Here is a 26,526-nt window from a genome sequence, read left to right as displayed (position 1 = left end):
GACATTCCACATTCTTGTACTCTTTTTTTTCAGTTTAAGCATATTCTCCAGTGCTCCAGGAATATGCATGTTTGTGCATGTCCCTCCTCCTTGCCTTATACAGGCACCCATCAATACTTTAGTTTTATGACACCTCAACTTTTTTTTCTCAGCATATTTTGAAAATTTTGACAGCACAAATTTGAAAGTGTCTGCTTTCTCATGTGTTCACCTGCTCATCTCCACTTGTTTAACTCCTTATCCCTATATGCCAATAGATATTATCAGTAAATCCTCCTGGTTTAATCTCCAAAATGTCTCAGAAATCTCCCCTTTCCTCTTCATTCTCCCCATAAAATCTTTGTCAAGTCCATCCTTCTCCACATCCATGCCTATTGCGACCTTGCTGTCTTCAGCCTCTAACTGACACTCACATTAGCCAGTTTTTAAAGTAGTCTAATGCAAAAGTAATCCACTGCTCCCAGTATTGAGATCTCATTAAGATATTCCTAAATCCCTCTTCTTCACTGTCTCCCTATTGCCTTCTAAATCTGATCGAAGCTCCTTTTATCACCCAGAGTTCCTCTTGACCTAACCTTCCTTCTTCTGTCCTTGCTCTGTTCTTCCACATCTTTCTTCTTTATGTGCTCCCTCCTCACCCACTGCGGGTCACAATGCAAACCATTTGCCAGTTAGACCTATGCACCGCCTTTGATGTTGTCCACTATACTTGTGAGTGGAGTAGTTCAGCTATACAATTCCAGATGGAAAGTATCCTGATCTGACTGGCATAGTCCCCTTGATAGGTTTAAACCATTAACTACTGAAAAGCAAGCCATCCTATGCTTTTCTAGCAAAAAGGAAAGGAGGCATTTGTCTTGTTATAGTGAGATTTTTCTGAGTCACCCATAATTTCTCCTGTGTCCTTAGGCCTTGAATCAGAAAAGGAATTAAAGCTTTTACTATAAATTTACTAGCACTATGATTCATTAAATTGTTTTCCAACCAGTCTGTCCAAACACCCCTTGCAGAAAGCTGACGTCTAGAAGAAATTGAAACGTACATCTCTGACGTTTCCAGCTCTTAAGACCAGAATTTCACATTCTGACTTCTTGCTCTCTCCACTCACTTACTATTAAACATCTCTTGATTTTGGGGAGTAAAAAGACTCAGGGCAATAAGATATAATTTCTGCCCTATAGGCTCTCCAAACCAAGCCCTTAATAGTCAGCTGAAATTCAGCAGCAGGATCTGTAAGTTAGCACAGAGAAGCCAAGCTCACATACAATACAGCGCATGTCAGCACAAAGGACAGGACATGCAGATCAAAGCTCCCCTCAGTTCATCTGACTCTCTGTTCCTCTGCATCTCTGTGCATTAGATTACGGGAAAACTTAACAAAACAAACTAAGTCCTAGTCCCTTCCTCTCTTCCCCTTTAAGTCCTCCTCCCCCTCATGAAATCAAACAGGAGAAAAACAGTCTTCCTACACCTGGACCCTTTGTTCATTATTCTGCGGTTCATCGAAAATTAACATCCGGTTACTGGAGCTTCCTCTCTGTTTGCCAAGGTGCTGCAGAAGTACTTTGTGCCAACCAGACACCTACGTGCTATTTCTACATGCTTCACACCTCCCTGGCCTGAGTAGAGTTTAACCCACTGAGCTCCAGCCAGCAGCAATCATGAAGCTGGAAAATGCTGGTGAGCAAATAGTTCCTAACAAGTTTAGAAAAAATTTTGCCACATCTGCATTCACAGGTAATTCCTAAGAGTGGGCTGATGCCTTCCCATGAGTTCCCTACCAAAGTCCCAACTTCAAAACTTCAGACATGAGATATTTTGTCAAAATTATGTTCCACAGCCTCATACCTGTTTTATTTAGTTTAGAGATACTCTCCGTTCTTCCAGCAGCATGGCTGTTTGTGCATGTCCCTCTGTTTCCATCTATAAAGACAGGCATACATCAATGCTTCAGTTTTACAATGCTTCAATAAGTGAGTCATCATCTCCAGGAAGCTGGGAAATGACGGTATGCACATCATCCATAACGAGATTAGAGAAAATATTGCCATATTCATGCATAATATAAGTACATGCTGAAGTCTCTTTGATTAGGATGCTATGATGACGATAGAACTGCTCGCATGTTTAACACGAAGACAAGCGAAAGTCTTTACCAAATTGGCTATATTGAATATGTCCTATTACACAACACCCTGTTTCAGTCCCACAAACCCACAGAAACTTCGGCTCCTTCGGCTTCTTCATCTCCTGAGATTTCTGGCCATACAATTGCCTTCCTGCCTCTTTCCTCCCTGCCTATATGTCTTTGTTTTCCTCACAAAGCAGAGTTCAGTGGATTTCCTGTACCTCCTCACAGGCCGTTACCCTTAAAGCAACATTGCTTGGCTGCAGTAAGGATCTATTTCAAAACCTAAGAAAGCAGTAGGAAGAACAACTGCAGTCAGCCAAGATTGTCTCCAAAAGAATGTGTCTTGGGACTCACGTATACTCAGCTCACCAGGAAAAGGTGGAAGGAAGCATGTAGACCGTTACCTCCGAGCTTGTAAACCCTGAGCTAGTTACTAATCTCCTCCACCTCTTCCTCACCCTCCTTCATCTGCTTCACCATCCTTCTGCTGCTCCTTTACTCCTGCCAGCAGGCTGCGGCTCGCCACTTGGATCTCCATCCTTCCCCTGCCCCAGGCACTCTCCCCGGCAGCTCCTTTAACCCGTGTTCGTCTAACCCACTCACCCCTGGATCTTCTCTGGTATCCCCTGCAAGACCCAGCCTCCCGCTTCTCTTTTAGTTTCTCATTTATTTCCTTCTCATTTACTCCCTACTTGCCAGAAGACCAGGTGACCAGGTCAGCCCCTCCTGACCTTTCCTGTCCTGCCTGTGAGTCTCAGGAGCTTTTGGAAACGTGAAGCTTGGGACAAAGGGCAGCATCAGGGCTGTGCCTGCACCAGGACGTCGCTTTCCTGATAGGCATGTGTGCGCATTTTGCACATGGTCATACATTTTAAGGCAGGGAGGTTTTTTCTGTGACAGAGGGGCTCTGCACCAGGCGCCCAACAGCAACAGCATCACCAATGAAACTGCTTCCATTCCTAGGTAGGTGAAATCTGCTCCCCCGGGGACCGAGTGGCAGGTGGGAAGGGAGTGGGGTCTGGCGAGGAGAAATGAGTGTGTTGGAGATGGTGGAAAGCTGCTGGGTACATGGGACTGACTGTCCCCATAGCTTTGATCAATGCTGCTACCGGATTTGGTAATTGCATGGTTAGGATCATCTCAAAACCAAATCCCACAAACGCCAGTCTTTATCTCACTGTGGGTTTTGTTCTGTAAAAAACAGAAACATTGTGGGTTTCTGTGGATTAGGTGGGGGCTTTTTCTCCCTCTCTCCATCTGCTTGAGAGGTTTTTAGATTTCACATGCTATGAACAGTAAAATGACAACAGAATCCCACAGGTTTCTGTTTTAATCTCTGGAAGATGGTCTCCTCTCTCAAAAACAGAGGGAGAAGATGAAACTTGGTGATACCTAAATTGATTTGGATTATATTGTTAAAAAATGTGTGTAATTTTTAGTCTTTTGATTTTTTCATGAAATTTTAGTTTGTCAAAGAAAACAATGCCTCAGTGAGATTTCCTGAAGCAATGAAACCTATGATTGTAACGCTAGGCTAGCAAATATCCAAAATAATATTTAGGTAAGGAAAAGCAAAACGGCAGGCGAAGATAGCATCCAAAAGGGGCTTTGTGTTCTGCAACTTTCGTTGTATCCTGCTAACAATTTATAAAGTACAAAGTAAAAAACTTACCTTCCCTCTGAGTTAACTGCCTCATTTCTAACCTGTTACAGGGTCTGTATAATTACTCAGTGAGCTGTTAGTTTCCTCAAAGGGAGAGATTCCTTTCTTCTTTGCGCTGAAAACCATATGTAGTCATACAATGGAAAGTAGTTATACCATACAGGAATCATTCAGTGGATGGAAAAAAGAAGACAGTGCTTTCCTAACATGGAAATGGTATTTATGACATTAACTTTAAATAATTTGGAGAAGCTTTTAAACTCTAGTGCCATAATGCAGTAAATACAGTGACATGCCAACCTAATCTCTCAGACCATGCATATGTGTTATCTACACAAGTATGGAAGTGCTTATAAAAATAAACATAATTCAATACATAATTCAGAATGTAATATCATTGCCTTACTGGAAAGTACTGGAGAACTTTGAAAGCCTTTCAAATATTTTTCCCAGATCACTGAGTAACTTCTACATTGTTTACCAATTTTATACTGGTTGAGCACCTATACCAGTTCATAATCTACAGTGTCTGCTGTTTCTAGCCTCTGGGTAGCTTTACTAAAGAAGTCCCTGTAGTTAGTGGCCCTCGCCCCATCCTGTGAGACAGCCGAGTCTGTGGTGATGTTAAGTTTACTAGAATACACCAATTTTATGGATGTCTTTTGCCCAGATATGATTTTTGAGGTGGGAATAAAGTTTTTAGATAAGAAACTAGTCTGATTTTCCTTTGTTCTAGTTCTGATTTCCAGTCTGCTGGACTATGGCTGTTCGTCTGCAAGCTGCAATGTGACATGCCACAAAGATGCAAGGTGTGAAGTTCAGGGTGGGACCACAGGCTGCTATTGCTCCCAAGGATATACAGGAAATGGCATAACGTTCTGTAACGGTAAGAAGATTTTACCTATATGCATTTCTGTTATGTGCATGCTTGCTTGAAAAACTTACTCAAGAGCCCATTAGCTCAAGGATTAAATTTTATGTCACAACAAAGCCAGAAAATTTAGCTGTTTCTGAGAAATTCTACAACTTACCCCAAACCTAGTACTTTAATATAGCGTACCATGCATCTCAGCTGGGTATGACCTGTTTTCCAGCTTGACTTTTAGTCCTTTCCTTTTCCATGAGAGACGCTGATGTATCTTCTCCAATTTAGCTTCAGCAATTTCCCTTGTGACTCAGGACTTCTGAAGCTTGGGGTTGGCATGACTGCTACTTTACAGCCCTCACATCTCATCCACACACACATCGCGAGAGACCGCTTTTCCCAGCGGCTGATCGTGATCAAATAATACAGCTCCTGGGCTACTCTAGAAGACTGAGGAGATGTGTGTGTCACAGAGACGTGCCTGAATGTGAAGCCAGTGTTAATTTTTCCACTGCAGCTGCTTGCAAGGGAAATATGCCAGAAATCCTACAGAGGAGTTTGCCTCTGGATGCCTTTATCTTCCATCCAAAGAAAAGGATATTTTCCCTGCCTTCATTTTTGAGTTGTCCTCCAGTATAAATAGCTCAGGTACTTATTTCCACTATTAGATGTAGCTATACCCAGCTGCAGGCAGGCTGAAATTCACATGAAAGTTGTCACTTTTCAGTGTCCTGAGAAGTAGTTATGAATATTAACCATCCATTTGGTCAGTTTTTGTGTTTCATGCATCTTGGGAAATTTAGCAGTAACAGAGGCACTTTAGTTTGGTATGAGCTAAGTAGCCCGCCTTTAGTTTGGATTTTTATGGCTCATTTGTCATGGTATACTTGGAAGTGTGCTTGTTTTAGGAAAATTTGGAATGCAAAGACCTTTTTCCTAAGAAAGCTGCCTACCATTTTGTAAGATGGGAATGCTTATAGAGGAAATATAGCTGGTGAAAATAATAAATAATAAGGAATCATGAAACCATAGAATAATTTAGTTTGGAAGAGACTTCTGGACGTCATCTGGTCCAGCTCCCCACTCAGAGCAGGCCCAACTTAGCAAAGGTGGATCAGAGCCTTGTCCAGCCAAGTTTTTAGTGTCTCCAAGGATGAAGACTGCATACCTCCCTGGGCCCCTGTTCCAGTGATTGACTACCATAATTTTGAAAACTTTTTTCTGCTGTCTCGTTGCAGTTTCTCTTGATATAACTTGTAACTTTTGCCTCTCGTGCACTTACTGCTGTACATTTCTAATAATAGTTTAGCTTCATCTCCTCTATAAACCCCCATGACCCTCCATTAGGTATTTGTAGACAGCAATATGATTTCCCCTTTGCCTTCTCTTATTAAGGCTGAACAAACACTGTTCTTTCAGTGTCTTCTTTGCATCACACGTCATGTAGTCACTAAACGTATCTCTTGAATTTAATGCTGACCTTGCCATAAATGTAGGTCAATCATTATTTGTCTATCGAGCTGGTCAAATGAAAACAAGAAGAAATGTCCTTCACCGCATTACTATTGTATTTGCACTAATTCAATTTTACTACCATGAATAAGCTAGTTGATTTGAAAGTTAAGTGCACATCATGTTTGCAGAGTCAAGGGCCTACGCTTGTGAATAATGCAGAGCAGGAAGAAAACCAAGTCAATTTTTAGCAATACTAGCTGAAACAAATCAAACCAGCATTTACTTATCTGCCATGATCTGGTATCCACTGCATTGTCTGTACTTTTCTAGAAAGTTGTGATTATGAATCATCAATTAAATTTACAGTAAAGATACCTGTTGTTCTTCACTGACATTATTGACATTCTTCAATCCATCCGTTACATAGCCATCATGGCGTTATTAAATCCATTTGTGGGAGCATGGATTTGTCTTACTTTCCATGTTCTTTTTTCTCATGCAGCATCTTTTTCTTACTTTCTTTTGCTCCTGTATTTTCTTAGGGAAACCTACATTCAAAATTCATAAAAAACATTTATTGTTCATGTAAAGAAAATTCAGTACAGTGAAATTTTCATTCACAATTCTTGTGAATCAATTAATTGTTTTTTAAGAATTATACTACACGTTTGGAAACTCAGTCTTTAAAATAAAATTTCCAATGTCAGTCCAGGCAAACTGGCTACTAGATGTATTTGTGGTGCTTTGCAGTTAAGTGGCAGTGGTTTGAAGGAAGCCTCATGTCAGGGGACCATCGTTTTCTCTGGTAAAATACCTCAACCAAAATACCAAAGTCACTTACCCTCCAGCTAAGCAGCAAAGCTTGTATCAGAACTATGTGGCTGTTGTCCCTGAAAGGGAGACGACGTTTCTCTAGGGCAGTATGTAACACGGTGCATTATTAATATTGTGCAGCAGTCCTCTAATAGCATAAACAAGTAACCTGAATTTTAATTGGGTAGGCTCTGAAAAGGATTAGAAATATGGGCTAAACCCTATCATAAAAAGTTTAAAGCTACAAAAACGTAAAGCAAAGCCTCAGTTGTTTAATGAGGTATTAGATCTTGCTGTTCTCTGTGGCAAAAGCGGCAGGTGTATCTGCTGTTCTAGAGATAGCTACCCATTTGTCTGCAGTTAATAATCTTAGGCTTTTACAATGACGGTCCAGTGACCTTCAAGGGAGATCATCGATTATGTGGTAATACAGGCATTTTCTAAAGAGTATATATGGTACGTTGTGTTTACATATTTGCTCTTTTAGTTATTTAGATAGGTTGTGAGAGTCATAATTACTGTCAACACCATTAATAACTTTGCATAGCGTAGAACCAACTTCTACTTCACTGTGTTTATCTTGGTAGACAATTAATCCAAAACACTGGTTGTTTTGAGGGTTTATTCTGGAACAAGCAATTCAAATTCTTTCTCCTTGTAAAAATGTTGAACAAAAAATGCTAGTTTGCAGGTTAGTCCTCTTAAGCTTGTATAGCTGGAAAACTGTCCCTTTTTATTTATAGCTACATTCTCACTGTATTTAAAGGGTTTACATTTGTTTCTCTACTTTCACTTGCTTGTAACACCTCTTAAATACTTGTAAAAGTTATTTCTATGCTAGTTCTGTCTTTCCAATGCAATACACTTAGACATTTTCCCTTGAGTTTACTGTGCTGCAAAAGGCAATAATGCCCTGTTACATTTATTTCCTAGCACCATTATTGATGAATCATGAATCACTGATGTCAGCATACCTTAGGAATGGGGTTTGTTAGTTTTTACTTTGCTCCCTTTGCCAGCTGGCTAAGTGACTGCAGAGAGCTCAAGATTATTGGATTTGCTGTGTATAGATAAAGACATATAGATATGAATTTAATTTCCTGGTGTCAAAGTCATGGCTTTTAAAATAATTATCCTCTTACAATCTTTCCCACAAGATTTCAAGTACTTTAAATTAGGTCATGTTTTGGACTTTCCGAAAGCATACTTTGGCCAGTCTAACAAAAAGCTAATCCTCTTCATAATCTCATTGTCTTCAGTAAGAATATGTGCAGGAATGCACATAGTCAGGAGAATAGCTGATTGTAGGATCTGGCCTCTTTTATATATCAGAATTATAAGTTACATAGCAATAAATTCCTTCTGTACAGTATCTTCCAGAAAGCCATAAATGAGTCACCTTGTCAAGCTTTACACCTCTGAGGAACAAAATACTCTCCCATTCTTCTTACTTCTTCTTTTGTATTTATATTCCTTGCATTATGTAGTATAAGATGAGAGAGAACGGCCCCTGAAAATATAACTATTTGCCTTTTAGGACTCTGTTCTTGGGCAGATGTGTATTCTGAAGGTAAGGCACGAGGCTTTAGCTTCACATTATCATACACCTAATTGAAGTAGCACAGCTAGAGCTCTTGGCATAAAAATAAAAATATATCCAGATAAGACTGATTTATAGACAAGTTAACTTCCTCTTGTGCCAAAATGCCATGGATTTTTTTACCAACAAACAGCATATATTTGCCACTTCTCTAAATCCATTTCTTTATATAAAAAGACTTGGCCATATAAATTAGGTGTTGCTCAGAATCCCAACTTTCTTCCAAAAGAAAATTAAAGGAAACAAACAAATTTTCAGATCCTTTAGAGAAGATTGGAGTGGAAGTAAAACTTCATAGAAGCCAATATTTTATTTTTAAAACAGAGGGAAAAATGAGTTGGCATCATTGATGCTTTCCTAAGCAGCTCTGCTGTTTCAATACTGGCTGCTTCTTGATTGCTGACTGCCAATTTGCTGCTTTGCTGGCACACTGCAGGAAATTAAAGTAAACAGTGTGATCACAGTGTTTACTTTAACTTTGCAAAATACGGAAGGAAAATGAAGCAGTGCTGTTTGTTCCAGGAGGGTAGGCAGGCAAGCAGGAAAAGTCTGAACACAATATCCCTCCCAGATATCCCCGCACAATATTCCCTTGTAAATGTCACTTGCAAATTATACTGCAAAATTAATCAGTCTTCCTTGTAAAATAGTTACAGCACTTCCAGAAATAGTGAGCAGGGACTTGGGCTATCAGGGAAACTTTGTACTGAAGCAAGGCACTGACTCTGTTTCTGAAGTGCAGTGCAGGAGGATTTATCATTTTCCAGAGGCAAAAAATACATCAGGGCAAAGTGGTATTTTATATCAAAATACAGAATCCCTGTTAGAACACAGGGCAATTTGTGTAAAACCAGCTGAATCAAACTGAAAACCTACTCGATACCTGAACACGAACTTGTTTTACTGAGGGTCATACGACCAACTCTCTGGCTTTTGCCAGCTGTAAAAAGGAGCTTTCCTGTGAGGCGTCAGCTCCTTGCTCTAAGGTGATGTCGCTGTGTCCCACCACCAACTTTTATTCTAGTCACTGAATTTGTTTTGATTCACTGGTGTCACCATTGCCATTCTGCAGCACCCGATCAATGTATAGTTTTGAGGGAATTTTTACCTTTCAAATTAACATGACCCTGTAAAACCACTGTCTATAATAATTTCACTCTATCCAGAAGTGACCTTCAATAGAAAACAATCTAATCCAAATGTTGGTTCACCAGAGGAGAATTTTATTTTATTTTGTTACCAGCAGGCATACATCACTGGATGTCACTTCTGTGTTTACCAAATAGTCTGAAATCACTGATACGGAAGATCCAATCCACACACTTCCTAAATTCATTTCACTGCTATCAGTTACCACAAGCTATAAAAAGGCAAATTGCAGCTGCTCTAGCATTGCACAGCAGGAGAAAGATATGCCTTAGCCAAACACAAATAACAGGGCTCAACACAGTGGGTGACAGCTTGGAAAACTTGGGATGTGCTAGACAGGAGGCCAAAGTAGACCACCGATTCCCAGCTCTTTTGACATGCTCCTCATAGCCTCTGGGCTCCTCTCTCACTCTTCCTTACCCTTTTTCCTTCCCTTCCCCCATCCCTGCCTTCCTCCTGTGTCTCCAATCTCTGCTGCTTTGGCTCCAGATGCTGCTGGATCTTTTACATGTTTTCAGGGTGGAGCGTGGTAAAAAACCAGGGCATGGGCTGTGTGAGAGGGCAGAAGTCATCTTCCGGTTCAGAATTCCTCCTCCAGGTGTAGGTGTCTGGCTTTTTGATGATCCTAACAAGTGTTAGGAAGCACCAGATGTAGGTATTATATTTAATTAAGCCCATGCCTTTGGGGTTCCTCTTCAGGGGACAGAAAGTTTTCTTCCCTTCCATGTCTTCATCAGTCATAACGTAGCTGAATGTTTTTCACCTTCTCTTGAAGTGCAGAGATTGACCGCTGAGCTGTGCAATATTACCCGGCTGAGGTATCTTGATCCCACAATCCAGATTAAACCTGTAAGCAGATCGTGGAATTGAAAAGCCTGGACAAATTAGCTGGGAAGATTTGATATTCTGGTGCATGACACTTGCCTGGGAAAGCGTGTGTTAATGTACAGGTTAACATAGCAGGTTCCTGGCCATTCGAGGACCTACGGCTTTATGGATGGTTTTTGCCTTTTCATGTGCAAGATGTTACACTTTTCTGTGAATTTGGGAAGGGTTTGATGGCTACGAGGCATGTAGACTGCTGCAGACTAACCAGCTGTTGCATGGTTGCCTTCCAGTCGCAAAGGACAGAGCTATGTTTGTGTTCCTGAAAACAGCCATACCCTTGGCTAACGTTGTTAGTCAAAATAGGTTTTCTAGAGTTGACTTTACTTTTTGTAACTGAAATTGCTTATTGTAACTAGCTACTATTGAAAGCATATTTTAGTTGACGCTTTTAAGAGTAGATTGGGAATTTGAAAGGGGAGAGTGTGTTACAACAGTGCCTGGCGATGCACGAGAACCTTAGTCAGACGGAAAGCAGTGCAGGATGTTTGAAGTAACAATACAGTCCTGCTGAATAAGACACAGCGGAGGCTGTCTTACTGCAATTGTCTTACCTCTGTAAATGGCTGAGTCCATAAAATTTTGACTCCAAGCATTTTATGCATTCAAAGTGCCAAATCCAGTTTTCTCACTCATATGAAAAAATCCCTCTTAGTTTCTCACTTGAATTGGATAGAGAGAAATCTTCAGAGGGTTAGCTCTCCTTCCTACTGCCAGAAAACAGTTCATCTGGGCCACAGGTACAGCCCACTATAATCATTTGTAAGATTGATCCTGGCTTTAATAAGCCTTGGACCAAGCCTACGACAGATTCATTACATTCACAAATTTGGGGGGGGGGGGGGGGGGGGGAGGCAGCTCAGTGCTATCTTTTTTTCCATGGTTTTTGTTTACATTTTCTTGAAACAGTACTTTGAGCATGACTAAAATACAGTAATGCATTTTTTGAAAGGGCAGGAAGAAACAAAACTTCCTCTTGTTACATCTTTAATCGTATCCAGTCTCTCTTTTAAATTAGTCCTGTTTGCATCTAAAAAAGTTTTAAAAATGTGTGTAGATGATGTGGTAGAAAAGAGTTATTTGTCTCTCTCAAAAATGTACCCAAACTTTCAAGCTGATCAGCTGCACGTGGGTGGTTTCTTATTTGTTTAATTCAAAATGTGTTTTAACCCTTGCCAAATAATGCTAATTTCCTTTCTTGAGAAAATACTCTTTTCATCCTGCTTTATGGTACTAAGAATCAATCAATACGTTACATGTTTAGAGGATGTGGGAAAATTCATTTAAGGAGCTTTAAACTTACTATCTGAGAGTCTGCTTACTTTGTGTTTACTAGAGATATGATTCACTTCCTGTATCTCTCGCATCTGAAGGGGTCCCAAAAGGTCCAGCAGTAACAATTCATTCTTCTCACGTGGTGGTTTGAAGTAAAAGGATGGAAGACATTTCCAGCACACGTATACTCATACATGTATACTGAATGTACACAACTGTGTACACAGGCACCTATGTATAAGTAGGTATGTGAATAAAACCCAACCTTTTCTATGACAAAAATGTAAAGGCATCTCAAATTTATCAGTTTTACTCATTCTGTGGCTGTATAGTTGAAATTAGCTTTTGTTAAGGAAAGACTGGGATTTATTGGAAAGAAATTGCTTCCATCAATTCCACTTCCTTGAGACATCTTCTCTATCCAGGTTTGCACACGGTAGAGCCAGCTACAGCTATCAGAGTCTGCAGCTGCCTTTGGGGCTGTCAAGTTAGTGCTACCCACGTAACAAGGGAAGTATCATAAGGAATCACACACATAAGAGACAAAGATGTCATTTCTGCACAGCTACATTGATTTGCATCTAATATCCCACCAATCCGTCATACTCATTTTACTTTTGTCTCTGTTCAGTAACTCATAGAGTTCACTGGTAGAAAAGCGTTCTCTTTAGGATTATTTTTGCTTTTTGTTTGTTTGTTTGTTTTCCTCTTCCAGAATAAACTGGCCAGGAGTGGTGGAGTTGTCTGTAACCTCATTTGAAATGTGTAATTTATCTAGGATGATATGCTGGTGCACAATTTTTCTGTGTATGACTGTGAAAAATTGCCAACTGAGCTGTTGGCAGACAGAATATCAAACCCCGCTCAGCCCTGTGTGTGTGAAAGAGTTTAAGAAGGTAATTGACACTTTGGGCCTCTATTTGCCAAAGAAAGAGATAATGACGTTTTCCAAGAAGATTAGAATCTAACCAAACATTGTGCTCTAAACACCGAGCACAAAGCCAGGTGATGTTTGTGAAAATGCTGCTCGGCAGCAGGAGCAGGAGGGGGCTGAAGGACTGCAATTTTGTACTGTATATTTTTTAGGTACACAGATTTAATTTAGAGATTATGGCTTGAAAATGAAATTTACAGTATGTGTGTTTTTCGGCGATAAGAAATTGATTTTGTGACCTTGGTACACACTAATTGAAATATCTGGCACTGTGTTTTGCTGAGGTTAAAGGAAGCCATACATGCCTGGAACCGCATTCTTCTTTCACCTTGAACTGCGCAGTTAATCACAGCCACAATCACTGGCAGGAAGGAAGCTGCAGTTTCGCTGTGGTACAAGGAAGCTGAATAATCTCTGGTCATTGTCTAATGGATAGGTTATTGTGTGATTACTTCGGGCTAAGTTTAAGAGATTCACGATAACTTCAAAACGGAGACTTCTGGTGGAATTAACGTTCACCGAGCACCAGGGGCCGGAGCTTCACCTGCTGCCGTGCAGCGGACGGAGCGAGCAGGCGGTCGGCACGGCAGAGCTGCGGGGGATTCTCCATCGATCTGCCGGCCGCAAGCGTGGCCGCGCGCGTAGGGCTGAGACAGCTCTGTCCTGCGCTCGCTGCCACCGTGCCGGGAGGGGACACCGCGAAGAGGCTCTCGGTCGTGCTCTCCTGCGTGCGGCTCCAGCGGCCGGGAGGAGAGAGCAGCACGTGGCTGCTCTGCCCTTGGACTGTTATTCCCGTGCATCCTCCCGCTTCAGGGGCCAGCTGCAGCCTTTAGAAATGGAAGCCCCAAGGGACTCCGCTGGTGTGGGTTTGATTTAATATGTCTGCTTTATTTAGCTAGGTTTCTGTCTTAGCTTAGACTTGTACAACTGTGACAGTCTAAAGTTGTCTATAAACTAGTGTGGCAGGGTGTCCCATTATTTTGCTTATTACTTAATGTTACACATTTGTTAGGTTGGCACAGGATCATGTTTTTAAAAAAGGAAAATGAAAGCTCCTGAAAAGCCTTGACAATAAATGGTTATTTGTTCAAAAACAGCCGAGTCCAATCTTTGTTTATGTTAGTAGGCTTCATGTAATGGTGTTGCAATAAAGAAAAATAGCTCTTCAGGATATGCATTGGCTTTTATGTTTTATTTGTAATGAAAGCTATGCACATAGGCGGCAATCTACATAAGTTACAGTAAGGGAGAACATAAGCATAGATGGTGACTTGCATGTTTATATATTTAATATTTATTTGTGGCAAAGTGTCTGAATTTCAGTTTTGAAGAATGTGAAATTAAGCTGAGGTATTTCAGTTTTCATTCCCGGAAATTTACCAAAGGAAGACTAAGAGAAAAGGTGAATTCATCCCGCACCAGCAGACCGCTGCTTCTCTCCTGCCCCATCCACGCAGAGGGGCTGCAGGTCCGTTCCCACGACCCCTGCCCCGTCTTCTCACGTTCAGTCCCAGGCTGGGATAAAGTCAGTGATCCTCACTGCCCTCCTAATGTTGTAAAGGGTTTTGGGGATCCTCACTGTTCAAACGGGCCGAGGGCAGCGCAGCCCTGGCTCACAGCTTGCGTCAGGAGCGTCACGGGGCAGGGACTTATTGCAGCAGTGACCTCGGCATCACATGAAGGTCTTTATCACTGATCTCTGCAACATCAGAGGCCCTAAAAAACCGCCAGAGAAACTCTTCAGGATGTTGGCAGGAGCTGAAAGAGAAGTTCAGCTAAGCTCTGCAGGCCTAAATAGGAGCTCTGAGCCTTGCATTAGTTCTCTGTGGTGATGGGAAAGGAGCAGGTGGAAAATCATATTACAGTGGAGGCTTTGCCTTTCTTTTTGTCTTGAATTAATCATTTTGGTGGGTAACATTGATCCTGAGGAAGCTCTACCTTTTCAAAATCAGCCTGTGAGAAGTTCAGAAGGGAGATCAGTGGAAGCTGGAGGTACTCGGGCAGACAGGTTCGGGCCCTTTGTACCTATCCGAAATGTTTCATTATTTAGAGCTATGATGAAGCATGCATCAATTCATAAATATGACCCACTGTGCAATATAAAAATATCAATATTTCTGTCCCATTGTGTAAGGGATATCTGGTGCATACAGAAAGAATTTCATCTCCTTAACTACCACAGAGAAAATGGGAAAGGCAAATAGCCTTCAAAAGTGTATTGACTTGAAAGCAGAGATGAGGAGAAGTTTCTAAAACTTAACACAGCTTTTCATCTGGGCCTATCAAAATAGAAATGATGCGGGGTAGCAGTTGTAAACGATGCAGAGCTGCGATTTAGCTGCTTTTTTAGGGTTGTCATGCAAATCTTGGTACTTTGATTCCACAAAGCTTTCATCATACTCAGCACTGTGGTTAAAATCTAGGAACTTCTTAGTAGAGCTGTCTTTAGAAAATGAGGTTGCTTCAGGAGTGCAACATACAGCATCAGTGCCCTCACAGGAGAACCTAGATGTTCAGTCCTAGGTGTGTCGGGACATGGTGGTGGGCTACAGAAGTGTTGAGCTCCATTTGTATCATTTTGCACATGAGGTCTGAGGCTTAGCCTGATGTCAAAGGAGAGGCTGGGATAATATTTACACAGCTGTGGGCTGCAAAGAAAAGAACTGTTAACTGAACTTTTTGTACATCCTCTTGAATAAACAGATAGTATGCTAATACCACCAAATGCTTCTTGTCGGGGGGGAGGGATGTGCTAAAAGGCCTGTGGGCTGTATTCTCCGCTCTCCGAGAAAGCTAGTGCAGCTTTTATTAGCTGCAAAGTGCTCTTGAATTATTATTCAAGTTTTGGCCTTAGACTGATGAACATTCAGGAAACTTTTAACCTGACAATGGCACATGACCCTCAAGGAATGCCGTGCAGAGAGCAGCGTTCAAGTGTGAGCTTGATATTCAGACTAGCACAGGGTCTGCGCTGCAATATGGACACCTGGTTTTGAGTGCGGCAACAGAAATCCAAGTGCAGGGCTATGGCTGCTTTCACTGGCAGCGTGGTAAAAATAGTCTCTTGTTATACCTGCTGCCTCTGTTCTTCTTGCAGTAAGCAATGGCAAGAGCACGGAGGAGTCCAGTAATGTCTTTTATTACAGTTTCCTGCAGACAGGGTGATGCTGATGGCTTTCCTGACAGGGAGGTGACTTGCAATTGACTCTTGCAAGCCACAATGGCTGTAGGACACAAAGCCACAGTCAGGGGTGAATTTTCCAAAGAAATATATGTTGAGCACTTTTGAACTGTCTAGCTCTATCCTAGGTGCCTAAAGGAGGATTGAGTTGTTTCAAAACAATAATCCCAGTTGTGGGTGCTGAGCAATTGAAAATCTGTCCCTGAAGTGCTTTTTTTTTTTCCTATCATCTGTTGGCAGTTTGGGCTTTTGATTGATTTGTTGCTTTATTTTTAACTGCAAAGACCCTTTAATTAGGGAGGGGAACTATGTGAATGAGCTGGAGCTGCTGGTGGTAGCAGCTCCTTGCCGTCGGAGATTCAGTAATTAAATAAGTAGATAATATCCTCCTTATTGAGAAGACTTAGAAAATCATAAGGACTTTGCATTATTACAGTGTTTAACATCCGCAAATGGAGGGAAAAAACCCATAATGGCAATTTTCATTAGCTGCAATGCATGTGGAGGGCTCTTTTTCTTTCTTTGAACAGCCAAACACTAAACAATTCCTAAATCCCTCCTTGTTACTTATGTTTTCTTCTTGGTGGTTAAAAAACCCCATAAAGCAGAAATTGAAGACTTGCTATTAAAATACTGGCTGACAGCTCCATTCAAAACATCCTTTCAAATAGTGCTATCGCATCATGATTCATCTGCTATTCTGATATAGTTGCTTTAACAACAAGTACCTTCCTTCTTGGTTAGGGCCCATCTCTTTTCATTGGAAAATTCTTCCTTTAGACACTTTATTGAATCTCTGCTGTAAACAAGTCCTTCTCTGGTGTGGTACTGTTTGTGTTTGTTACAGAACGCATGTAACCCCCCAAAAAGCACAGTAACAGGGATGAAAAATGAGAGATGGTCACAGCACGAGAAAGAATCCCCAGCCTTTTTCACCTCCTCACCTGGAGTGTATGAGTGCAAGCGCCCTGTGCAATTAGCATTACAAGTCGCTCAGGGCTTCTGGCTCAGCGTAATGACCCCACATCCCTCTGTACCCAGCAAGGGCACCCTGCATCCTAACATGCAGCCCCGCACTTCCGTGCACTGACTCTGCCGGTGCCGATCTCCACCTGGTGTAAAGCAGCACAGCTCTATCGATTACAGCAGAGTTATGCAGCTCCCACCAGCTGAAGAGCAAACCCAGGAACATCCTGGGGATTAAGTGGTCCCCAGTGAAGCAGGGTGAATTTCACTCTTGAAGCTTGAAGTTAGAATTATTTACAGTCACTTTAACAGGACAACAGCTGCTCTTTACCTAGAGATGAGCCAACAGCACTGAAAGAATTTGGATCTGAATTGCAGATGGATGGATTTCAATTTGATTCAAGTAGCTGGACTGCATGATTCTGTACTGTAAGCTCTCAAAGTCAGAGCTTGAGAGAAAAATCATTAATTTGGAAGCTGATACTCTGAAAGACTTTTATGAAGCAATATATTTTCATAGCAGACACAGATCAATTTAAAAGTAGTAATCAAGGGCCATGTGCTACGTGTTCACGGACAGAAAATGTAGAGAATCCAGCCAGAGCCAGACACTTAACATTCAGAGCATTCAGACTAGCGCTGAGGATATTGCCTCTATGGAAAATAGTATGGTTCAGAATTAAAGTATTATAAATTTGTGAGATAATCACAATGCTGTGCAGATATAAAGATGCTGCCAGATTGCTGCCAGAAACCAGCTCAACATAACTTTTCTAGGCAAATTTGGGTTAAACTTCTGTACAAATTTTGGTGGAAGGAAAAGTCTCCCTGAACATTCCACAGAAAAGATGTGTTCAATTCTTGAGACAAAAGAGAAAATTATAATGTAGTAGAACCCATTGAATGACTTTTTATCATCTTTGAAAGGCATTCTCTAAATTCAAAGTAACTACACCAGTTTTCATCAAATGAGATTCAGGCCCAGGGATTTTTCCCTTGCCAGTCCCAAGAACTTTATGAGATATAACATTCCCTTAAAAAATAAAGCATCCACACACTACTGCTTTATGTCATGCAAGTAATAGCATTGTACAAAACCAAAATTTATATTTACTTGGATACTACTACAACTAAACTCGTCCTGGAAATTTTTAACCTTGCTCCCTTCGTAGTCTCTTTGGGGATACTTATATGAAAAAAATGGTGGCCACTGGCAGTGACAGATATTTCAAAAGGCTGATTCATTTCATCTCTTACCGCAGTCACTGACGGACTCCGCTCTGTGCCATGCTGTATCTGAAATCAGATCCTCAGGCTTTCAGGATTTGTACTTGGAGCCAGACATGGGTTTCCCTTTTTGCTGAAGTCGTTCTCTATCATAACTTGAAGCAACCTGAAGGCACTTCCATGTGCATTACTTACACTCTTTCAGGATGATTTTTCTCCAGTTTTCCATCTCAGTCTTTACCAGCCAGGAAGGAAATGGGAATAACGAAATCTTTAATGAGTGGCTTTATTTTAGCTGAAGTGTTAAAGTTTTCTGTGGGAGTGACATTGAAGTGTGATCATCCTCTGTACCTTTTGAACTCAGTTGTCTTCCACTAAATTAAAAAAAAAGTTTTTTAAAAAGTTGAAAGTTTTGCATAAATAACCTGCTCTGTAAAGTTATACTGTAAACTCAAATATACTGAAGAATCCACATGGAAGGGTAATTTTACTTCAGACTGAGCCATGAAAATAATTTGACCTTGAGCTTGCATTTCCTTAGCCACCAAAGTCAAGCAAACTCAAGACATAAAATGGTAGGAAGCCAGGTCTCAGCAGTCATAGGTCTCATGGAATATTTTGTTTGCTGCAAGTATTCAGAAGTATTTTTATGTGGGATGTTCCTGTCTATTTTGCTTGGCTTCATTTTGACTAATATAATGTTATCCTAAGAGGCAAAATTTTATTTGAACTGAAAAATCTGGTTAGACCTACAGTCTATTTAGATTTTTCTACTCCGTGGGCTATAAAGGACTGGGGAAAGATTCTTTATAAATACACACACCATACTGTCTGTGTACATTTAAAGGGCATTGAAACTCTCTGAATTCCTTTAATCTATTTAAAAGTTCCAAAACCTTAATTCACAAGATTTAGATCCGTATCCAATTCGTCATACAAATGTGCTCTATAAATGGATAAGAAGTAAATAAAAATGTGCTGTAGTTAAGCACTCTGCACATAGTTTCACTAAAAGATTAGGGCAATGGAACATTTTCACAGGTTTTTCGATAGCACAGCAAGCATAGTGCTTGGAAAAAAGTCGTCTTTTTTCATTCTGTAATGTGGGATCTATTAGGCAGCTGCTGCAAATAGCTAGAGAATTTATTTTTGCTTTTACACCTCTAAGCAGATTCAATTTGGAGGGGGAGGGGGGGTTGAGTTGCTCACAGAGAGTGAAAATCCTGAAAGATTATTACCTCTGTGTCAATTTTTACTACTTCTGTTCTCTTCATGTTAATAATGTAAGTAAACAAGGTATACAAAGAAAATGGAGAGATTTTTACCACTGATTTCTCCTCAGAAAAGTGACATAATATAGTGATGTGAAGACAGATGACACTGTATTACATTGCTATATGCTAGTCTGTAGCATGCAACCAGACAAAATCTTAGAAAATCCCAAACGTTGAAATTGATTGAAACTAGAAAATGAGAATGAAGCCTTTTCTGAGATCTTTTGGGGAAATGTTATAATTAATAATTATCTCCTAGCTGGTTTTGTTGTTATTTCTCTGCTCCAGCCTTTGACAGACCAGATGTAAAGTGCTTTTGGCTGGTCTGTCAGTGGGCTCGTGTTATTGTCGGTTGGGACATAAAACCCTTCCTCACGTATTCGTATAGGTAAATCTGGTCACTGACTCTTCCCATTCCCATCCTCTCTGCTTTCCCTCTATATAATATCTCTGTCCTGATTGGTGTTAACAACATCTAGTAATTTAGTATCATCTGTGAATTTAATTCTCAGGCTGTTCATCTCTTTTTCCAGAGCATTAATAAATATGTAAAATAAAACTGGGCTTAACACCAACTCCTGTGGCAACCCAACTGGATACCTCTTCACGGCTCAGCGCAGTGCTGTTTGTCATGACTCATTATCCTTTGTTTACATTCCTTCAGCCAGTTTTCAATCCACATGACAGCACTCCTATCCAAGACATTATAAATTATTTTTCTAATAAGATTTTGTGAGCCACTGTATCAAATGCTATGCTACAGTCCAGATATATTGCAGCCACTCTGTTCCTTCCGTACACTAACCCAGAAAATGGTGAAGAAGCAATTACATTTGTCTGGCATGATCTGTTCTTTGAAAATACAAACTATTTATTGGTCATGGTTCCCCTGTTGTTCCAGATGATTTTTACGCTCATAATATTTATTCCATTATTTTAGAAGATGTTGAGAGCAATCATACCAGAAGATAACTGCAGGTTCACTCTCCCTGTCTTCCTCTTTTTCTTGGAAGACTTTCAGCAATTGCTGAGATTGACACCCAGGGATTTAAGGCAAAGGGGACAGTATATCCCAAATGCATACCCTTCCGCAATGGGGCGTCACACGTGAGGAGTACCGCCAGAGCACAAGGAATGGCAGAGAGATGGGACTAGCTATAATCTAGGAGATACAGTCCGAGAGAAAGGACAGAAAGGAGGAGGACTGCCGTGGTGGGCTGAACAGAAGAAAGGAGCAGGGGGCGTCAAAGAGAATCTCAAAACTGCGAGTCAATTTGACAGGGGAATTCTGGAGCTGTTGGCTCTAGGGGAGGATCCCTAAACTCTCATTCATTCAGTGGTTTTGTCTGCTGCTGTTCAAACCAAATTGCTCTCCTTCATAGCAATTCTTGTGCTGCTGTTTGCATTACTTGCCACTTGGGGTTTGGAAAAGTTTAAAAAATAATCCAGTTTCTCTATATGAATTCAGATGTACGCATCATGTTTGCGCACTGTGAAGTTTGTATCTGTAGCCCATCTCTTCTCGTGCCATCTGGGCCATGTGGATTATTTGGGACAGGAGCTTTTGCTCTCGTAACCCCATATTTGGGGCTCATCCTTTTCTCAAGACAGAAATACACGGACAGATCTCGCACTGGCTTTACCGAGAGCTATTCTTGCCTGAGAACAGCAGGATCACACCAAGGATCAAATCCTCTTTGTGGAGGGATTACATTTCCTGCCAAATATGTGACATGGTTCAGTTTCAAGCACACACAGAATAAATCTGTGACAAGACAGACATTTAACAGTGGCTTAGTAACCAGGACTGTCATGGAAGACAGCTCTCAGCATCTGATCAAGCAAGATCTTCTGGTCAATGTCTGCATGACCCTGGGATCCGTGCCTCTAAAATAATTTCTAGGGATGATGTCTAAGGAAGTTTTAGTACTAATTTATGTATACTGCACAAGCGTGGATTCGTACAGTCAAATTGTGTTGGGACATGACCCCTGAAAAGTCACTTGTAAAGAAATGAGTTTTCCTTTCTGCCAGCTCTTGTCACCGCTCTGCAAATCTTCACTGTCTTCTTTGTGTCGCTTACCCACGCTTATCCTTGGACTTTAAAATGCATTCATCAAAGAGATAACGGGTTTCATTTTGTATATCACTAAGGATTATCCTGTGAAAACAATGCTACTGAAAATATGTGATGGCTGACTTGTGAAGAATGTGTGGACACTTTGTAGATATTACAAAAATTTCAGCTCCTGGAAAAAAAACAACATAAATTTGCTCAATAGATTCCTGTTTCTTGCAGCACTGAGTGCCTGCTCTGAGAGCTCCCAAAAGCCAAACTTCCTGTGCTGGGGACAGTCAGAGGGGCAGATGCTGTCACTTCCACCCTGGAAACTAACTGCTAATGGAGTTAATGCCCTACTCAGGCTGCTCACCTAGGAAAGTATGGGTAATAGAGTAATAAGATTTTTCCTTGTACAACTATGCAAAAACAAAAGAAGAAAGAAAAAAAAAAAAAAGGAAAGAAATTATAATGACATTTTAAACCAGATATGACAGCCTTAAAGATTTTGCACCACCTTCCTCCTCTGGAATTAAAGAATGTTTAAAGCAGACTAACTTGGGACATGTCAGCACAGCTATATGATCCCAGAATCCAACCCATACTTCAAGATTATACTGATTGGAATAATGCTCTCATGAATAAAATAATGCAGGATAAAGTGTTGTTTATGATTTCCTTTCTCAGCAGATTAGCTATGTACATCTTGTAACACAGACTGGCTCTGTGGAATACCAAGCACGGCAAGAGACCTGTTAGAAAATGAATTACATTATCCAGCAGAAGCAATATCAGAAATGTCCCGGAGTCTACACTATCTTAATGTTGATTTAAAATCATATATTCATATTACCTTTTTATGTCTAGTAAAGCAATGTGATGGAGCCTTTCTTTTGCCAAAGTTGTATTACCCCATTTCTCTGAGTTAGGTAAACTGTAATGTGTCTGCTTTACAGATGGGTAAACTTAGCATAAAGAGAGGGAAGCCATTGTTTTCAGTCAAGAATGCCTAAATGTAAGCACTTTCATCTATATTGGCCATCCATAGTGGCAGTGGCTCTGAAAATGAGCCTTTTTCCATTCATTTCTATGACAGATTATTTTACTTTAAACAATTCTTGGATGAAATACATTAGGCATCCTTAGGGCAGGAACTTGAAATCAAGACTCCCACATGAGGACACTACCTGCCCGGCTGGAGAGATGTGCTCGTGGGCTCGGGGTGATTGAATTGCTTTTGCCAGCTGGAGTGGCTTCAGTAGGAGGGATGGGGTGCCTTTCTGCTCAGGTACTGCCTGCAGCTGGGTGATCAGGGTGCTTTTCAGGACCAGGGGAGAGGAGGTTTGGTGAGGACTGCCTTTAAACTCCTGCATGCTAAAACACTGCTTATGAAGAGGACGTTGCCACTACGTTCTTCTCTTTCTCTTTTTCTTCTTCCTGTGTTTGAATAAAAGTGACTGCAGGCGCTTTGAGCATAGCGCAGGTTCCCACAGCTGTGTTAGGCATATTTTGTTTATAGGACCTCTTCCCCTCGGCAAAGAGTTCCCAGTGGAATTGAGGCATCGCTACAAAATAGTGACTGGGCTGCTTACTGCTGGCAGAGCATATCAAGGAGCACAACAGAGGCATTTGTCAAAGACCTGCTTTTGGTGCCAAAATCCTTCTGTCAAGTTGTGACTAAAGAAGTAGCCACAGAGCAAGGAATTAGAGTACCCCCGTCAGTAGCCAGTCTTTTCCAGCTGGCATTTTGATAAATGTTATATAAATTATAGTATAAATTATAGGCATATAAATTACAACTTATAGCATGGGATATTGGACCTGCTGGGGGTTTTAGCCTGCATGTATGGCATAGCCAACATACTGTTTCCATCATTTTAATAACCTTTATAGAGCAGGTGGCTGGTGCAGTTAATGCTGCTATCATTTTTTTTTTTGTTGTGTGATTTGCTGTGATGACAGTTCCGTCATTTCATTTTGAGTATTTAAGGCTATTAGGAAGCATTTTTAGGCAATCATCTAGTACAGGTATTTTCAAGCATGCCTAAAGTCACCTCCTTTCACACTGCATATTTCTAAACAAGTATATGACATGTTCTGTGTTAATCTGTGGAAAAACTGTGGACAAGATCACCAGCTGTGATAAACTGCCTAGCTTAATTTAGTTAGATGGAGTTATGCCCTTATGTTCCAGATGGGGATCAAGCCCAACATCTTACAATTGCAAAGATTTCAAAGATGTGAAATGTTTCTAAGATTACTGAAATATATACTTTGCATTTCAAAGAAAAAATACAGAAACCAATATGTCATCAAACCATTTAATTTTCTTCCAAGTTTGAGAGTAAATTGACAAGAGATCAGCAATTGGCAGGAGAACAAATGAAACATATTGAAAGAGCCAATTTGCTAGTATCGAGGGAGGCAGATGTGTCAGTTTTACATCTGCTCGAGCAAAGTCCTTGTTGCTGTTTTTTCCCCTCCTCCTTTTAAAAAATAGTTCATTATCTAAAGGTTTAATTATTAGATAATTGAATAATCCTTTATAAGTGACCAAGGAACAATCTGTTCATTGAAGAGCCCTTTTCGTCACCGTGCTGTGATTCTGGCAGTTGCAGTGTCGTTTGTGGAAGTTTCTGATTTTTTCCCCAAACTCATCACACCTGACACACACCAGATTTCAATTGCAGCTGAGTAGTTTCCTGGGCCCCAATACTCCAGATGCCAATTTACTACCTCTTTCTTGAACTAGCTATTAAAAGGGAAGGAAGGGAGAACAGCATCGAGCTTTCACTGACAGTCTGCTTCAGGATATAGGTGGGCATCATGGCAGTGAGCAGCAGAAGGAAAAAAAAAAGCAGGCAAGGGTTAGTGCTCCCATGTTTTTAAATGCAGATAGCAATGTGGGACCCTTATATAGTTACTTTCTCTGTGAAGCCGGTAGGCAGGCATGAGCTATGAGGTCTGTCAATAGGTGTTAGAGCTGTAAGCCTGAAGTATGGTAGTAGCTGTTGTTTGGAGGAGTGTGTACAGATAATGAAATGAGTAATTCTCTGCCCTTGACTTTCCCATTAGCTATTTGCTAGTCTCTGTTCTACTTGTTGTTAGTTTATCATTTATCAAATTCCTGTGAGGAGTATCTTAAAAATGCATCAGCAAAATGAGGTAGTGCAATTTTATTAATTTGTAAGGTGTCTGATATGTGGTATACCCAGAGTGTGTATGCAAAATTGGAAAACCAAAGAATTTCATGAGAGAAGTGGTAAGACTACTGGATTTGTAGAAGCTTTTGTTGCCAAGTTATCTATCTGTGAATCAGATCTCATGTATGCATGTACCCTGCAAACCAGGAAACTGGAAACATGAAAATGTGATTTTTCTTTTGCCAAGACAGGCTGGACCAGATGATCCTTGAGGGCCCTTCTGACTTTTATTTAAAGTAGATGTTTTCTGTTGCTAGGAGTTTGATACTTAGGTTTTGTTTTGTCTTCCATAAGCTTTGAGTATTAGAGTTGTTAATGTGACTTCAGGAGTTAAAACTTTAAGGAAAAAAATACTGAATATTTTAAAAGTATTTGTTTCATATACTGAAGGCTTTTCTAAAGCACTGAGCGCTATAGTCTTGAGGTGACTATTGACGCTTAAAAATAACAAGCAATTCTGCTCAAAATAGGCTATCACAACCCTGTGGTTTTGGCCTCAATTTTTATCTGAAATTCCATGCTAGACAATTTTTTTCCACAGGAGAAGAAACTGGGAAGTGTTTGGTCCACTTGAGATGCATTACTCAGTTACTGGAAGGAGGGCATCTGGTGACTGGGCTAGAGTATCTCCCCTCAGTGCCTCCAGGCCATCTCCAGTGCTCAGCAATGGGAACAGCACAGGGCTTAGAAACAAGTACAGTACTCTGCAATATCAAAAGGGTATTCAAGGTGAAATCTCCCCAGCCACTTGAATCCATGACAGAATTTTCTTTTTAGCTCTGCTTGTTAGTGGGGAAACAAGGTACATTTCTACCTATGCAACTTATTTTTGCACCATCCTTCACTCAAGGTAAAACCATTCTGGAGAGCAGGGCTTGAAAGGAAGTTTCAGTTTGTTTCATTTCTTAGGATTCGTTATTTGGTTTACGCTTACCCAGACAAGATCAAGGTGCCAAATGAGTTCATATTGCTGTCGAAGCACATGTGACCTTTAGGAGTTTGGGTCTATTCTGTTTAAATCAAAACAGACAAGGTAGAAGAAAGGATTTTGTAGATGGGGAACTGAGACAAAGGCAGGTTAAGTGATTCCCCAGACTTCTACCTACAGTCTATAGGAAAGTCAATAAATGAAAATGAAACCTGTAAGTCTCGCAAGGTCACCTCTCCAAGGGTGCATCCTGCTCACAACCTCCAGTTGTGGAGTTGGCTTCAGGAGCATGGATGGAGGCTGAAAATCAGGAAAGGAGACTACTGTGTAAAGGAAAGAGCAGGATCTGCCTTCCAGGAGAAAAGGGAGCAACATAGACCTGGGAAAACATGGCAGAACCCACCTTTTGTATCTGGGAATTACTGGGGGTGGGGAGGGGAGTGTTTGAGCGAGTGATGGGGAGTGCCATTATGTCAGGGCTGTTGGATTCGGCACCAGCGAAAATGCCTCTTGACTCCCTAGAGGCACGTTGTACATGTAGAATTATGAAGGTCAATAGAGATGTCTGTATTTGCCAGAACAGTTTACACGTGTCGTCTTTGCCCTTTGTTTGCAAGGGGCAACCTCTTGCTGAGCAGACACCAAAGATGAGTTTTGCTGCTGGGCTGATGACTTCTAATTGTGCTGTTCCCATTATCATCCCAACAACATCCCTCAGCAGAAAACGGTGTGCTAGAGCACTGCTGGTATAAGATGTGGACAGTATTTGTCATGCAGTCCATTGGCAAGTCTACAGCCTTTCCACATGCTTAGTATAGATGGGAAGTCTTCAGTAGCAGCTGGGAAATGTTGAATTATTAAATTGTGTCTACAGCACTTCATATAATTATTGCCCAAGTGATAGTACAGTGAGATAAG

At 40.9% G+C, this 26,526-nt stretch overlaps 1 protein-coding gene across 4 annotated transcripts in view; it reads left to right on the top strand.

The window, feature by feature from the left end:
* Positions 1-26,526, top strand: part of ADGRL4 (adhesion G protein-coupled receptor L4) — a 161,549-nt gene that overhangs the window by 83,712 nt on the left and 51,311 nt on the right. For 2 of the 4 annotated variants that reach the window (XM_075759764.1, XM_075759766.1), the window contains exon 2: positions 4,531-4,680. In XM_075759764.1, the coding sequence (XP_075615879.1) occupies positions 4,531-4,680 (150 nt within the window). Of the gene's footprint in view, positions 1-2,185; positions 3,095-4,530; positions 4,681-26,526 lie in introns of those variants that run through there. The other 2 variants (XM_010309564.2, XM_075759765.1) reach the window with 2 other exon arrangements.

Source organism: Balearica regulorum, chromosome 8 (genome assembly GCF_011004875.1).
Source record: "Balearica regulorum gibbericeps isolate bBalReg1 chromosome 8, bBalReg1.pri, whole genome shotgun sequence".
Classification (NCBI taxonomy): domain Eukaryota; kingdom Metazoa; phylum Chordata; class Aves; order Gruiformes; family Gruidae; genus Balearica; species Balearica regulorum.
The sequence above is the reverse complement of the archived record's forward strand: the minus strand, read 5'-3'. Positions and strand labels throughout refer to the sequence as shown.